This window comes from Neomonachus schauinslandi, chromosome 4 (genome assembly GCF_002201575.2).
Source record: "Neomonachus schauinslandi chromosome 4, ASM220157v2, whole genome shotgun sequence".
NCBI classification, from domain to species: Eukaryota; Metazoa; Chordata; class Mammalia; order Carnivora; family Phocidae; genus Neomonachus; species Neomonachus schauinslandi.
In genome coordinates, this window is record NC_058406.1 from 95,390,078 (window position 1) to 95,407,719 (window position 17,642).

General features: G+C 37.2%; 1 protein-coding gene across 2 annotated transcripts in view; it reads left to right on the forward strand.

Moving 5' to 3' along the window:
* The window catches only part of SYCP1 (synaptonemal complex protein 1), a 143,848-nt gene that overhangs the window by 109,166 nt on the left and 17,040 nt on the right, over positions 1–17,642 (forward strand). The window contains exon 26 of one of the 2 annotated variants that reach the window (XM_021690082.1): positions 4,214–4,288. The exons of the other annotated variant lie outside the window; for it this stretch is intronic. Within the exon in view, the coding sequence (XP_021545757.1) occupies positions 4,214–4,288 (75 nt within the window). The remainder of the gene's footprint in view (positions 1–4,213; positions 4,289–17,642) is intronic. 2 annotated transcript variants of the gene reach the window in all.

Sequence of the window (17,642 nt, forward strand, 5' to 3'; positions counted from 1 at the left end):
CTTTTGGGTTTTCCACATAAAGTATCATGTCGTCTGTGAAAAGAGAGAGTTTAACTTCTTCTTTGCCAATTTGAATACCTTTTCTTTTTGTTGTCTGCTTGCTGTTGCCAGGACTTCTAGTACTATGTTGAACAATAGTGGCGAGAGTGGGCATCCTTGACATGTTCCTGATCTTAAGGGAAAGGCTCTCAGCTTTTCCCCATTGAGGATGGTACTCGCTGTGGGTTTTTCATAGATGGATTTTATGAACTTGAGGAATGTTCCCTCTATCCCTATACTCTGAAGAGTTTTAATCAGGAAAGGATGTTGTATTTTGTCAAATGCTTTTTCTGCATCAATTGAGAGGACCGTATGGTTCTTCTCCCTCCTCTTATTGATGTGTTCTATCACATTGATTGATTTGCGAATGTTGAACCACCCTTGCATCCCAGGGATACATCCCACTTGGTCGTGGTTAATGATCCTTTTAATGTATTGTTGGATCCTATTAGCTAGGATTTTGTTGAGGATTTTGGAATCCATATTCATCAGGGATATCGGTCTGAAATTCTCCTTTGTGATGGGGTCTTTGCCTGGTTTGGGGATTAAGGTAATGCTGGCCTCATAGAATGAGTTTGGAAGTTTTCCTTCTGTTTCTATTTTTTGAAACAGCTTCAGTAGAATAGGTATTATTTCTTCTTTGAATGTTTGGTAGAATTCCTCAGGGAATCCATCAGGCCCTGGACTCTTGTTTTTTGGGAGGTTTTGATCACTGCTTCAATCTCGTTACTTGGTTATTGGCCTATTCAGGTTGTCAATTTCTTCCTGTTTCAGTCTTGGCAGCTTATAGGTTTCCAGGAAGGCCTCCATTTCATCCAGATTGCTCAGTTTATTGGCATATAGTTGTTGATAATAATTTCTAATAATTGTTTCTATTTCCTTGGTGTTAGTCGTGATCTCTCCCCTTTCATTCATAATTTTATTAATTTGGGTCCTTTCTCTTTTCTTTAGGATAAGTCTGGCCAGTGGTTTATCGATCTTATTAATTCTTTCAAAGAACCAACTTCTAGTTTTGTTGATCCGATCTACTGTGTTTCTGGTTTCTAATTCATTGATTTCTGCTCTAATTTTAATTATTTATCTTCTAATGCGTGGCTTATGTATCGTTTGTTGCTTTTCCTCTAGTTCTTTAAGGTGTAGAGTTAGTTGGTGAATTCGGGATTTTTCTGTTTTTTTGAGTGAGGCTTGATGGCTATGTATTTCCCCCTTAGGACCGCCTTTGCAGTATCCCATAGGTTTTGGACCGATGTGTTTTCATTCTCACTGATTTCCATGAATTGTTTAAGTTCTTCTTTGATTTCTTGGTTGACCCAAACATTCTTGAGCAGAATGGTCTTTAGCTTCCAAGTGTTTGAATTTCTGCCAAATTTTTTCTTGTGATTGAGTTCCAGTTTTAGAACATTGCGGTCTGAGAATATGCAGGGAATAATCTCAATCTTTTGGTATCGGTTGAGACCTGATTTGTGACCCAGTATGTGGTCTATTCTGGAGAAAGTTCCATGTGCGCTCGAGAAGAACGAGTATTCTGTTGTTTTGGGTGGAATGTTCTGTAAATATCTATGAGGTCCATCTGGTCCAATGTATCGTTGAAAGCTCTTGTTTCCTTGTTGATTTTCTGCTTAGATGATCTGTCCATTGCTGAGAGTGGAGTATTGAGGTCTCCTACAATTAACGTATTGTTATCAATATGACTCTTTATTTTGGTTAACAGTTGGCTTATATAGATGGCTGCTCCCATGTTGGGGGCATAGATATTTACAATTGTTAGATCTTCTTGTTGGATAGACCCTTTAAGAATGATACAGTGTCCTTCTGTGTCTCTTATTACAGACTTTAGTTTAAAATCTAATTTGTCTGATATAAGAATTGCTACCCCAGCTTTCTTTTGAGGTCTGCTGGCATGGAAGATGGATCTCCATCCCTTCACTTTCAGTCTGGATGTATCTTTAGGTTCAAAATGGGTCTCTTGTAGGCAGCATATGGATGGGTCCTGTCTTTTCATCCAATCTGCAACCCTGTGCCATTTTATGGGAGCATTTAGGCCATTCACGTTGAGGATGATTATTGAAAGATATGAATTAATTGTCATCATGTTGCCTGTGAAGATGTTGTTTTTATAGATTGTCCCTGTAAATTTCTGTTGTATATCACTCTTGGGGTCTTTCTCCTTTTATAGAACCCCCCCTTAATATTTCTTGCAGGGCCGGCTTAGTGGTCACATATTCTTTCAGTTTCTGCCGGTCGTGGAAGCTCTGCATCACTCCATCCATTCTAAATGAAAGCCTTGCCGGATAAAGTATTCTTGGCTGCATGTTCTTCTCATTTAGTACCCTGAATATATCTTGCCAGGCCTTTCTGGCTTGCCAGGTCTCTGTGGATAGGTCTGATGTTATTCTGATGTTCCTCCCTCTGTACGTAAGGAATCTCTTCCCCCTAACTGCCCTTAAGAGGGTTTCCTTGGTTCTAAGATTTGCAAGTTTTACTATTACATGCTGGGGTGCTGGCCTGTTTTCCTTGATCTTGGGAGGGGTCCTCTCTGCCTTTAGGACTCGAATGTTTGTTTCATTCCCCAGATTAGGGACGTTGTCAGCTACGATTTGCTCAAATACATCTTCTAGTCCTCTCTCTCTCTCTCCACTCCCTCCGGGATTCCAATTATTCTGACACTGGAACACTTCATGGTGTCACTTATGTTTGATTCTATTTTCATGGATTCTGAGTTGTTTTTCCCTGGCCGCCTCTTTTCCCTTTTTATCTATTATATTGTCTTCCAGGTCGCTTATTCACTCTTCTGTCTCAGTTACCCTAGCTTTAGATTATCTAGATTGGATTGGATCTCATTGATAGCATTTTTAAGTTCTGCCAATTTAGCTTTCATTTCTGCCCTTAGGGACTCTATGTTGCCATTAATTGATTTCTCCATTCTAGCCATTGTCTTCACAATTGCTAGCTTGAATTCCATCTCCGACATCTTGGTTATATCTGCATTCATTTGTAAATCTGCAGCATAAGTCATAATCTCTGAGTCTTTTCTATTTTGGGGGCTCCTCCTCCTAGTCATTCTGTTGATGGGTGTTTGAGGGAATGTATAGAGTCCAAATTATGGACCAGAACCCAAGCAAGATGCACCTGTTTTCTTGGGACCTTAGGGTTGCTGGCCTCTCGTTTTCCCAGCCTGTCTTCTGGGGGAGGGGCCTGCCGCGCTGTTACTCAGGCAACCCTGTTCGGTCGGAGTTGCCCTGCCTGCCTGTGGCGGGGGGTGGGCTCAGTGGGAATCAGTTTTGGGGGCTTTTGTTCTCTGGCAGCTTTCCCTGGTGGCTTTCTGCGTCTCTTCCGTGAGTCAGAGCAGAAGAGACCGTTTCCAACCCTCTGCCTCAGAGCAGAGAGACCGCAGTCTGTTCTTCAGTGAGCTCTCCAGGTCACACCGTCTCCGTTTCTGTCCGTGCTGCTATAAACTGCAGCGACCTAGGTTGTGCGCCCCTCCGCAGTGCCCCAGTCCTGCCTCCAGGTCGGGGCACGTCTCTGCCCTTTGTGCTTCTAAAACCGCCAGCTGCTCCCAGTTCATATGCGCGACCACGCCGCTCCGGGTTTCTGTCCCCGGGGGCTGTCCTAGAGTCCTTTCCCCACCGCTGCCGGTCTGCGAGTCTGTACCCCGTCCCCAGCTTGCGAGGCTGTCGCTCACCAGTGGTGTAGGATCCCCACGGCCAGGCACCCTCCCACTGCCGTTTATCCTCCGATATCTGCCCGTGGAATAATGGCTCCCTGCTTCGTACCTCGAAACCAACTGCCTGTGATATTCTGTTTGTAGAGATCCAGATCTTCTTACATCTCAGGCTGGTTTCATGGGTGCTCAGTGTGGTCTGGTAGATATCCAGCTCAATTCCAGGGACCAGTTGAAATAGGGTCCCTTACTCCTCCTCCATCTTTCCTAGTTCCATATCAGTAGACTTTTAAGTGAGCACTGGGTGTTATACACAACTAATGAATCATTGAACACTACATCAAAAACTAATGATGTAATATATGTTGGCTAATTGAACATAATAAAAAAATAAAGTGTCTATATTTTATGAGTGAATTTATTTCTCTGTAAAACTAAATATATGTGAAACAGCATTTTCACTGTTTTGAGAAATATATGGATACACTATAAATTTCATGTTTTTTTTTTTAGGAGTCTGAATTGTTTAATCTCAAAAATGAACTTTTGTCTGTTAAGAAACAACTTGAAATAGAAAAAGAAGAAAAGGTAGGTTTTGTGGCATTATAGATAAAGTAACTAATAACATTTATGTGCAACTTTCTGGGTTTTTTTAATTTAAATTTTTTTACTGAAGTATAACTGCCACTTTGTTTTTATAAACATGTCATATTAGAAAATATATTTGGGTAACTATGATTAAAACATATCATTTTACCCCCATTAGCTTTTTTTCAGAAGTATGTAGTGTATTCCTTTGTTTAAATATTGAACATATATATGTTACAAATTTAAATTGCGCAGCATGATTTTACCTGTATATATTGTGAAATGATGACCACAGTACATTTAGTTAATATCCATCATTTCACAAAAATGCAAAAAAGAAAAAAAAATGTTCTTTTCCTTTTGATGAGAACTCTTAGCATTTACTCTCTTAACTCTCAAATATACCTTATAGCAGTGTTAACTATAGTCATTGTGTTGTAAATTACATCCTTAGTACTTATTTATCTTATAACTTGAAGTTTGTACCTTTGACCACCTTTATCTAATTCTCCAACCCCCACACCTCTGCCCCTGGTAATCACAAATCTGATCTCTTTCTATGAGTTCTTTTTTTAATTTTAGATTCAACTTATAAATAAGCACATACAAGTATTTGTCTTTCTCTGTGTGACTTAAGTCATTTAGCATAATGCTCTCAAGATCCATTCATGTTATTGCAAATGGCAGGATTTCCTTCTCTTTATGGCTGAATAATATTTCATTTTGTGTGTGTATGTGTATCAAGCTTACTTTATCCGTTAATCTGTTGGTATCACTTAGTTGTTTCTTTATCTTGGCCATTGGAAATAATGCTGTAGTGAACACGTGGGTGTAGATATCTCTTCAGCATAGTGTTTTTGTTTCTTTTGGATATATTCCCAGAAGTGGAATTACTGAATCATATGGTAGTTTTATTATTAATTTTTTGAAGAACCTCATACTGTTTTCCATAGTGGCTGTACCAGTTTATAATCCCACCAACAGTGCAAAAGGGTTTTCTTTCCTTTTTTTGTTTTTGTTTTTGTTTTTTGTTGTTGTTTTAAGTTTTTACTTATATTCTAGTTATTTAACATATAGTGTTATATGGGTTTCAGGAATAGAATTTAGTGATTCATCACTTACATAAACACCCAGTGCTCATCACAACAAGTGCCCTTCTTAATATATATCATCCATTTAGCCCATCCCCAACCCGCCTCCCCTCCAGCAACTGTCAGTTTGTTTTCTGTAGTTAAAAGTCTGTTTTATGGTATACCTCTGTTTTCTTCCCCCCTATGTTCATCTGTTTTATTTCCTAAATTCCACATATGAGTGAAATCATATGGTATTTGTCTTTCTCTGAGTGACTTATTTTGCTTAGCATAATACACTCTTGCAAATGGCAAGATTTCACTCTTTTTGATGGCTGAGTAATATTCCATTGTATATATATACAACATCTTCTTTATCCATTCATCAGCTGATGGACACTAGGGCTGTTTCCATAATTTGGCTATCATTGATAGTGCTGCTGTAAACATCAGGGTGCATATGTCTCTTCAAATCTGTATTTTTGTTTCCTTTGGGTAAATACATAGTAGTGCAATTGCTGGATCATAGGATAGATCTATTTTTAACTTTTTGAGGTACCTCCTTACTGTTTTCCAGAGTGGCTCTACCAGTTTGCATTCCCATCAACAGTGTAAGAGGGTTCCCCTTTCTCTGCATCCTCACGAACATCTGTGGTTTCCTGTGTTAATTTTAGACATCCTGACAGGTGTGAGGTGATATCTCATTGTAGTTTTGATTTTCCTTTCCTTGATGATGAGTGATGTTGAGCATCTTTTCATGTGTCTGTTAGCTATCTGGATGTCTTCTTTGGAAAAATGTCTATTCATGTCTTCTGCCCATTTTTTAACTGGATTATTTGTTTTTGGGGTGTTGAATTTGTAAGTTCTTTATAGATTTTGGATACTAACCCTTTATCAGGTATGTCATTTGCACATATCTTCTCCCATTCCATAGGCTGGCTTTTAGTTTTGTTAATTGTTTCCTTCACTGTGTAGAAGCTTTATATATTGATGAAGTCTCAATAGTTCAGTTTTGCTTTTGTTTCTCTTGCCTCCAGCAACGTGTCTAGTAAGATGTTGCTATGGCTGAGGTCAAAGAGGTTGCTACCTGTATCCTCCTCTAGGATTCTGATAGTTTCCGTCTTACATTTAGGTTTTTCATTCATTTTGAATTTATTTTTGTGTATAGTGTAAGAAAGTGGTCCAATTTCATTCTTCTGCATGCTGCTCTCCAGTTTTCCCAACACCATTTGTTGAAGAGATTGTCTTTTTTCCATTGGATATTCTTAACCTCTTTGTCGAAGATTAGTTGACCATATGGTTGTGGGTCCATTTCTGGGTTTTCTATTCTGTTCCATTGATCTATGTATCTGTTTTTGTGCCAGTACCATACTGTCTTGATGACTACCACTTTTTAATATAGCTTGAAGTCTGAAATTGTGATGCTTCCAGCTTTGCTTTTCTTTTTCAAGATTGCTTTGGCTGTTGAGGTGTTGTAGTTCCATACAAATTTTAGGATTGTTTGTTCTAGATGTGGGACAAATGCTGATGGTATTTTGATAGGGATTGCATTAAATGTATAGATTGCTCTGGGTAGTATAGACATTTTAACAATATTTGCTCTTCCAACTCATGAGCAAGGAATGTATTTCCATTTCTTTGTGTCATCTTCAGGTTCTTTCATAAGTGTTCTTTTTTTTTTTTTTCAGAGTATAGATCTTTTACTTCTTTGGTTAGGTTTATTTAGTATCTTCTTGGTTTTGGTGCAATTATAAATGGGATCAATTCCTTGGTTTCTCTTTTTGCTATTTCATTATTGGTGTGTAGAAATGCAGCATATTTCTGTACACTGATTTTTGTATCCTTTGACTTTACTGAATTCGTGTATCAGTCCTAGCAAGTTTTTGGTGGAGTCTTTTGGGTTTTCTGCATAGAGTATCCTGTCTTCTGTGAATAGTGTAAGTTTGACTTCTTCCTTGCCAATTTGGATGCCTTTTATTTGTTGTTGTTGTTGTTGTTGTCTGATTACTGAGGCTAGGACTTCTAGTACTATGTTAAATAACAATGGTGAGAGTGGAGATCGCAGTCTTCTTCCTGACTGTAGAGGGAAAGCTCTGAGTTTTTCCCCATTGAGGATGATATTAGCTGTGGGTCGTACATATATAGCCTTTATGATGTTGAGGTATATTCCCTCTACCCCTGCCTTTGTGAGGGTTTTTATCAGGAATGGATGCTGTACTTTGTCAAATGCTTTTTCCACATCTATTGAGAGGATCATATGGTTCTTATCCTTTCTTTTATTAATGTGGTGTATCACATTGATTGATTTGCAAATATAGAACCACCCTTGCAGCCCAGAAATAAATCCCACTTAATCATGGTGAATGATCCTTTTAATGTACTATTGGATTCGATTTGATAGTATCTTGTTGAGCATTTTTGCATCCATGTTCATCAGGGATATTGGCCTATAATTTTTTAGTGGGGTCTTTGTCTGGTTTTGAAATCAAGGTAATGCTGGTCTTGTAGAATGAGTTTGGAAGTTTTCCTTCCTTTTTAATTTTTTGGGACAGTTTGAGAAGAATAGGTATTAACTTTTCTTTAAATGTCTGGTGGAATTCCCCTGGGAAGCCATCTGGCCCTGGACTTTGTGTGTGGGGAGATTTTTGATTATTGATTCAGTTTCTTTGCTAGTTAGCAGTCTGTTCAAATTTTCTATTTATTCCTGTTTCAGGTTTGGTAGTTGATATGTTTCTAGGATTTTATCGATTTCTTCCAGATTGCCCAATCTGTTGGCATATAATTTTTCACAATATTCTCTTATAATTGTTTGTATTTCTGTGGTGTTGGTTGTGATCTCCCCTCTTTCATTGGTGATTTTATTTATTTGGGTCCTTTCTCTTTTCTTTTTGTTAGGTCTGGGTAGGGGTTTATCAATTGTATTAATTCTTTCAACAACCAGCTGCTAGTTTTATTGATCTGTTCTACTGGGTTTTTTTTTGTTGTTGTTGTTGTTTCTATATCATTTATTTCAGTTCTAATCTTTATTATTTCCCTTCTTCTGCTGGTTGTGGGCTTCATTTATTGTTCTTTTTTTTAGCTCCTTTAGGTGTAAGGTTAGGTTGTTTTGAGATTTTTCTTCTTGAGGTAAGACTGTATTGCTATATACTTCCCTCTTATGACCACTTTGCTGCATCCCAAAGGTTTTGGACCATTGTGTTTTCATTTTCATTTGTTTCCATGTATTTTTTTTATTTCTTCCTTAATTTCTTGGTTAACCCATTCATTCTTTAGTAAGATGTTCCTCAACCTCCATGTATTTGTGGTCTTTCCAAATTTTTTCTTGTGGTTGACTTTAAGTTTCATAGTGCTGTAATCAGAAAATATGCATGGTATGATCTCAGTCTTTATTTGTGACCCAGTATGTGATCTGTTCTGGAGAATGTCCCATGTGCACTCAAAAAGAATGTGTATTCTACCACTTTAGGATGAAATGCTCTCTTTATTCTGTTTAGTCCATCTGATTCAATGTGTCATTCAAAGCCATTGTTTCCTTGTTGATTTTTCTGCTTAGATGATCTGTCCGTTGCTGTAAGTTAAAGTCTCCTACTATTATTGTATTATCAGTGAGTTCCTTTATGTTTGTTATTAATTGATTTATGTATTTGGGTGCTCCCAAGTGGGGTAATAAATATTTATAATTGTTAAATCTTCTTGTTAGATTGTCCCCTTTATTATTATATAGTGCCCTTCTTCATCTCTTGTTATAGTCTTTGGTTTAAAATCTAGTTTGTCTGATATAAGTATGGCTATGCCAGCTTTCTTTTGACATTCGTTAGCATGATAAATGGTTCTCCATCCCCTTGCTTTCCACCTACAGGTGTTTTTAGGTCTAAAATGAGTCTCTTGTCGGCAGCATATAGATGAACTTGTTTTTTTGTTGTTGTTGTTTTTAATGCATTCTGATGTCCTGTGTCTTTTGATTGGAGCATTTAGTCCCCTTACATTCAAAGTGATTATTGATAGATATGAATTTAATGCCATTGTATTACTTGTTAAGTCATTGTTTCTGGAGATTTTCTCTCTCTCTCTCTTTTTTTTTTTTAAGATTTCATTTATTTTGAGAGAGCAACAGAGAGAGAGAGGGAGGGAGAGAGATTGAGTGGTGAGAGGGGCAGAGAGAGACCATCTCAAGCAGACTCCATGCTAAGCATGGACCCTGATGCAGGGCTTGATCCCATGACTGTGAGACCATGATCTAAGCCAAAATCAAGATCTTGTCAGATAGTCAACTGACTGAGCCACCCAGGCACCCCTTCTCTATTCGTTTCTAGTCTATTGCTTTTGGTCTTTCTTCCCCACTCAAGAATTCCCTTTAATATTTCTTGCAGGGCTGGTTTAGGGGTCATGAACTCCTTTAGTTTTTGTCTGAGAAACTCTTTATGTCTCCTTCTATTCTGAATGACAGCCTTGCTAGATAGAGTATTCTTGGCTGCATATTTTTCCCATTCAGCAGGTTGAATATATCATGCCATTCTCTTCTGGCCTGCTAGGTTTCTGTGGACAGATCTGCAAACCTGATCTGTCTTCCCTTGTAAGTTAAGGACTTTTTTCCCTTGCTGCTTTCAGGAGTCTTTCCTTACCTGTTTATTTTGTGAAGTTGACTATAATATGTCTTGGTGATGGCCAGCTTTTGTTGAATTTAATGGGAGTTCTCTGTGCTTCTTGGATTTTGATGTTTGTTTCCTTTTCCCAATTAGGGAAGTTTTCAGCTGTAATTTACTGAAATGAACCTTCTGCTCCTTTTTCTTTCTCTTTTTCTTCTCCAGATTTGGGAAGTTCTTAGCTATAATTACTTTAGATTAGTTTTTTGCGCCCTCCTCCATCTTATTTCCTCTGGGGCTCTAATGTGTAAATTGTTTCACTCGATGGTATCCCATAATTCATGTAGTCTTCCCTCACTATTTTTAATTCTTTTATCTTTGTTGTTCCAATTAGATAATTTCTGTGAACTTGACAATAAGTCATTTGATTCTTCAGCTTGATCAAGTCTTATTTTAATGTTCTCTATTGTATTTTTCATTATTCATTGTATTTTTCAGCTCTAGAATTTGTCTAGTTCTTTTTTTATGATTTCTGTCTCTATTAAAGTTCTCCTTTTGTTCATATATTATTTTCTTGATTTTATTGAATTGTCTTACTGTGTTTTATTATAGGTCATTGAACTTCCTTAAAACAACTATTTTGAATTCTTTATCAGGCAAATTGCAGATTTCCATTTCTCTGGAGTTGGTTACTGAAAACTATTGCATTTTTCTGGTGGCGTCATGTTGCTTTGGTTTTTCATGTTTCTTCAAGTCTTGCATCACTGTCTTCACATTTGAAGGATGGTTATTTCTTCCAGTTTTTATTGGTTACCTTCAGCAGAGAAGTATCTTCTGTCAGCTCTGTTAGGGATTCTGAGGTTTTCTCAGATCTTTTCTATATCTATATGTCTATTTATGTCTGTGTCTATGTCTGTATCTATATCTGCCTGCTCTACACTTCTTGTTTGCTCTTTGAGGGGAATTCTTAAGATTGTATGCTTTCTCTTGATGTTGCAAAGGCTGGGTGCTGGCAGCCTCCTCTTTGCTCTCCCTAAGGCTTTGTTGAATGATCAGGTTTGTGTACTTTCTCCCAATTCTGCAGCATTGGGCCAGCTTTCTGCACATGTTCACTAGCCTTCTTCAAAGGCTCATGCTTGCCACCCTTAAGGGCATGTGCAGGTTGGCAGTGGGGTATTACGTGTGTGTGGTTGAGATGTGTGGAGCACTGGGGTAGTGTCCATGGGCCAATTGATCTTCAGGCAAGATTTCCCCAGCAGCTCTTGGGCAGGCTTCCCACTGGAGTCCATGAAGTGGTTAGGATCCGTGTACCTTAAATACATTCTGAGCTTTTGTTGCTGTATTCCCAACCCCTCCTCACCCCTCACTCACGTAGTTCACCCTAGTATTCTAGATGGGGTGGGAAAGAAATAGTCCTCCTTGGCAACATCCTGCACAGTTGGGGAAGCTGGGTGTCCCTCTTTTGCTCTCACTTTTTCCCAAAGGAAAAACTGTTGGCTGAGAGATCTTTCTTGGCACCAAACTATGCTGTCTTGGGAGAGGGGATGACATGGGTAAAGTGAAATTGTTCCTGTTATCCTCTTCAGTGTGTTCAGTCTATGATTTTTTTGCTCCATTGGTGTGCTGGAACTTCTCTGCTGGCTTCTAGAACTTCTACAAAGGTACTCTCATCTGTGGATGATTGTCAAAATCTGTTTTCTTGGTGAGGAGGTTGGTAGAAAACTCCTGCCATTTTGCTGACATCACTCTTCCCTTTTTCCTAATGAAAGTATTTAGTGCTATAAATTTTTCTGTCAGTACTGTTTTAGCTACAACCCACATGTTTTCATATGTTGTTTTTGTTTTCATTCAGTTCTATATAATTTTAGATTTCTTTGTGAATTCTTTGACCCATAGATTATTTAGAAATGTGTTTTTAAATTTTCATGTATTCTAAGATTTTCCTGTAGTCTTTCTGTTACTGATTTTGATTTTGAGTTTGATTCCATTATGGTCAGAGAACACAATCTGTATGATTTTTGTATTAGTCTGCTTGGGGTACTATAACAAAAATACTATAGATTCAATAGGTTAAACAAGTATTTATTTCTCACACTTCTGGAGGCTGGAAATCTGAGATCAGGATGCCAGCATGGTCATATTCTGGTCAGAGTTCATTTCCTGACTTGCAGACAGCTGCCTTTTGGCTATGACCTCACATGGCTGAGAGAGAGCTCTAGTTTCTTCCTCTCCTGATAGGGACACTAATCCCAGTTACTTCCTAAAGGCCCCATTTCCAAACACCACACCACATTAGGAATTAAGGCCCCTGTATGAATTTGGGGGAGACAGAAATGTTCAGTCCATTCTTTTAAATTTGTTGAGATTTGTTTTATGGCCCAGAATATTATCTGTCTTGGTGGATGATCCATGGGTGCTTGAAACAACTGTATATTTTGCTATTGTTGAAGTGTTCTATAAATGTCAATTACATCCAATTAGTTGGTTGTATTGTTTAGATTATATATACTTCTGCTGATTTTTCTGGCGAGTAGGTATTTCAGTTGTTGAAATGGAGGTGTTAAAGTCCCCAACTTTGTGTCCCTGCTCAGCTCATTCATTTTCTTTTTTTAGAGAGGGAGAGAGGGGCATAGGGGCAGAGGGAGAAGGAGGGAGAGAATCTTTAGCAGGCTCCATGCCCAGCATAGAGCTCCATGTGGGGCTCAATCTCACAATCTTGAGATCACGACCTGAGGCAAAATGAAGTCAGTTGCTTAACCTACTGAACCACCCAGGCACCCCTCAACTCTGTCATTTTTAAAAAGTTTCACTGATATCATTTATATACCTTTCAATCACCCATTTAAAGTGTACAATTTAATGGTTTCTAATATACTGATAGTTGTGCAACCATCATGGCCATGTAATTTAGAATACGTGTATCACCCCCTCAAAGAATTCCCATATACATCAGCAGTTATTATCCCCTCCTTTTTTTTCCATCGCCAAATCCACCAGCTCTAGGCTACCACTAATCAAGCTACTTTTTGTCTCTATTGATTCACCTATTCTGGATATTTCACTTACATGGAATCATATAATATATGGTCTTGTGACTGCTTCTTTCACTTAACATTATGTTTTCAAGGTCCATTCACATCCCAGCGTATATCAGTATTTCCTTTCTGTTGCTAAATAGTATACTATTGTGTGGCTGTACTAGGTTTTATTTACCCATTCATCAGTTGATGGAAGTTTGAGTTGTTTCTAGTTTGACTATTATATATCATGCTATTATGAATATTTGTGTACAGATTTTGTGTGGGTATATGTTTTCATTTCTCTTGGTTATGTATGTAGTAGTAGAATTGCTGGAAAATATTATATTTCTATGCTTAACATTTTAAGGTACTGCCCAACTGTTTTCCAAGCCAATTTTACCATTTTGGGTTCCCACTATCAGTGCATGAAAGTCCCAATTTTTCCACATCCTCAGAAACACTTTTTTGGATTATAGTCATTCTAGTGAGTGTGACATGATATATCGTTGTTTTGATTTGTATTTCTTTAATGCCTAATAATGTTACCATCTTTTCATGTGCTATTGCCATTTGTATATTTTTTTTTGGAGAAATGTATATTCAGATGCTTTACCCATTTAAAAATTAGGTTATTTGTTTTTTTATTTTTGAGTTTTAAGAATTCTTATATATTCTAGATACCAGTCCCTTATCTGATGTAGGATATGCAAATGTTTTCTTCCATTCTGTGGATTGTCTTTTTATTTCTTGATGGTATTATTTGTAGCAAAGACTCTTTAATTTTGATGAAATTCAGTTTACCTAGATGCTCTTTATCAAGTTGGGAAAGTTCTTTTCTATTCCTAATTTGTTGAATGTTTTTATTATAAAAGCACATTGGATTTTGTGAAATGCTTTTTCTGTGTATATTGAGGTGATTGTGTGGTTTTGTATTCTATTAATACAAAGTATTACATTAATTGATTTTCAGATGTTAAACCAATCTTATATTCTTGGGAGAAATCCTATTTGGTCATGATGTATAATCTTTATATTCTGCTAGATTCAGTTTGCTAGTATTTTGTTGAGGATTTTTTGCATCTATATTCATAAAGAGATATTGGTCTGCAGTTTTCTTGTAATGTGTTTATCCTCAGTCTTCAGATCTTTCCACCAACTCAATGTGAAGCCCTAGAGCCCATGTATCTATCTGAGAGGATAAGTTGTGGTTATTCTTTTTCTTAAAATTGAAGTATTTTGACATGCAATGTTGCATTAGTTTTAGGTGTATAACATAGAAATTCAGACAACTCTATATGTTATGCTATGCTTACCCTAAGTGTAGCTACCCTCTGTCATCATACAATGCTATTACAATATCACTGACTATATTTTCTATGCTGTACCTTTCATCCCTGTGACTTATTCATTCCGTAACTGGAAGCCTGTATCTCCTATTTTCCACCACCCATTTTGTGAGCCCCCCACTCATCTCCCCTTGGGCAACCCATCAGTTTGTTCTTTGTATTTATGGGTCTGTTTCTGCTTTGTTTGTTTGTTCATTTGTTTTTTTAGATTCCACATATAAGTGAAATCATATGGTATGTGTCTTTCTCTGACTTATTTCATTTAGCATAATACTCTCTAGGTCTATTCATGGTGCTGCAAATGGCAAGATCTCTCTTTTTCATGGCTAAGTAATATTCCAGTACATGCGTGTGCGTGTGTGTGTGTATGGTTACTCACTTTTTGCCATATTACTAATCTCTCTTCAAGCTGTATTTCCTTACCCAATTTTATGAGGGAAAAGATAAGGATATTATGATTTGGTATATTCTACTTACAGGGTGATAAGAGGGGACCAAGGAAAAGGACAAAATTCATGTGTTTTTTTCAGTGAATCACTTATTTTTGTGTTTTCTGCTCTTTCAGGGGAATCTTTTCTTTCTTTTTGTTTTGTTTTTTTTTTGAAACTTATCTTTTGACTTTATTGCTAGTATGTTCTATTTATTGGCAAGGATAATTAATTCTTTATGGGCGTGGTTGTTGTGCTTTCTTTGTCCAGACTAGAGAGACCAAAATGAAAAAATTTAGTCATTTTTTCTGAAATTTTCACTCTCTATGCATTTTCTAGGCCTCTTTTTTTTTTTTTTTTTAAAGATTTATTTATTTATTTGAGAGGGCGAGAATGAGAGAGAGTACATGAGAGGGGGGAGGGTCAGAGGGAGAAGCAGGCTTCCCGCCGAGCAGGGAGCCCGATGTGGGACTCGATCCCGGGACTCCAGGATCATGACCTGAGCCGAAGGCAGTTGCTTAACCAACTGAGCCACCCAGGCGCCCTAGGCCTCTTTTTTTATGGACTGCCCACTTACCCCTCAGATACTTATTATCAATTCAGGTATATTAGTGACAGTTATTCTCTTTGTTATTTGTGTCTACTTTCACCAATATTGTGCAAGTGGTGATTAGGTTAAGAGCCATATTGACTAGAGTCAAATCAGCACAAATATACTCTGTGTGGCTCTCATGCTGAGCCTCACTAGAATCACAAATTATGGCATAAGATTGTATGTTTTTGTTGTTCAATTTGTTTTTGACATTCTCAATTACTTCCTTCCCTTGTTAGTGATTTGTATATCTTGTTGGGAGAATTGTCTATTCAAGTCCTTTGCCCATTTTTTAGTTGTTGTTTTTGTTGTTGACTTATAGGAGTTCCTTATGGTTATTAATCCCTTACTGATATGATATATAATTGAATCATGTTTTTGTCATCTTATTTTACATGACATATTAATATTTATTTTATTTTTCTTTAAAGTGTGTGTGTGTGTCTGGTTGATTTAAAAGGTGTGTGTAGTACTTTCAGTTATTTTACTGGTTACCTTTATATTTTTAAACAATATATCTAACACTTTCTCGTACTGCCTCTTCTTCCACATACACAATTTTGATATTTATTTTGTTAATTTATGTTGTCAAGATTAATAAAAACATGTATTTGTTCTTTAACCATGGTTCTGGTTAAATTCTTTATATTCTGCTAGATTCAGTTTGCTAGTATTTTGTTGAGGATTTTTTGCATCATATTCATAAAGAGATCATGTATGTATTTGTGATATTATTGCAAAATAAGTTCATCTTTTATATGAAACTTTTTTCTTAGTTCTCATTTTTGATCCTAATCAATACACAATCCCTATTTTGGCCTCTATTACTTACCCATTGGTATGACAAAACTGTTACTGGATAACAGTGAATTTAATTTTCCAATTAAGTTGGCTTTGTGGGACTGTGATAAATCACCTTCTCTACATCTTTCACGGTTTGATGGGCCTGAATCTCTGCCTAGGTGAGATGTGGCATTTGATATATTTGTTTATATTCTTGATATGGAGGAAAGTTTCAGTCTTCCAGTTGGTCCTTCTAAACTTAAAAACTCTCATTTTGTGGTTAGAACCAATATGGAGATTATGGCACTTACTTGAGTTTATCTATTCAGACTTTAGGATCTTAAGAAATGACCACAGATTAGGTTTATGGTTCCATGGGCTCATTGTAAGGTAGACTTGGATTAAATGCCATTTATCACCTGACTCCAATACACCTGCACTTGAACTAATGACAAAATAGTAACATTTTGGGTTATAATAATTGGTGTTAGTTAATAGTCAATGTCCAATTACCCATAAGTCTTAGTATCTCTCTCAGTGCACAAGATAGTAGAAGGGATAATGTATGTATTTGTGATATTATTGCAAAATCCTTCTACAACAGTTACCAGGCTTTCTTTTAATTTGGAGGATTCTAGGTTTATAAATTTATTCAAGTTTGAAATTTGGGTACAGGGCCATCATTCTCTATTCCTGTGGCTGAAGTCAATTGTCTGTTTGTCAGACCATATTATAGGCATATTTGATATCCAATTTAAATAGGGACCATAGTGGACTGCCTATCTCTTTGGTCTTAGGGAACTCATGATTAGTTAACCACTACTAAAGATATATGTTTGTGTATGAGCTAATAATTCACACCTTGGAAACACATGTTGTATTAGAACAGACTATAAGTAAGATCTCCAGACGAGCAAAAGTCTCCAGAATTTTATAGAGACAATGCAGTCATGGGAGGTGCTTTCTCCCTTCTGTCCTCTAGAAGCCTCTAGAAGTCCTCTGAGAGGCAGTGCAATTTTGCTAGTACAGAGGATATAATTTATCCTAGAAGAGAGCATTCTAGCCCTTTATTGGAGATCCCAGTTGTCACTATAACTGAAGATCAACTATTGGTCATTGATAGGATACACAATAAGAATAGTGATTACTGTTACGTTAGCTTACTACCAGCTTCTTCATGGTGAAGTGAGTTCTCTGGTTAGGAGCAACACTCTGGGAGAGATAGCATGGTGTACACAAAGCATTCAGTAAGGTTGATATTGGCATAGACCTCATAGGCAGGCAAGGCAAGTTTGCTTAAAGTTCTCTGTTGGAACTTTCCCTTCTCTGTGTCCTTGAAGGCTTCCTGGGGGCTGTAACAATTGTGTTCTCCAGGTGACTATCATATTAAAGGCATAGTACATATTCTTTTTTGTAGGCCAGAGTTAATTTTTCTTTTTTCTCTACTGAATATATACACCCTAATCTCCAGCAAAAGTGATGTATTATTTCCTAAGTATTTTGTATTTTCTTTCCCCCTCATCCTTGTTTAT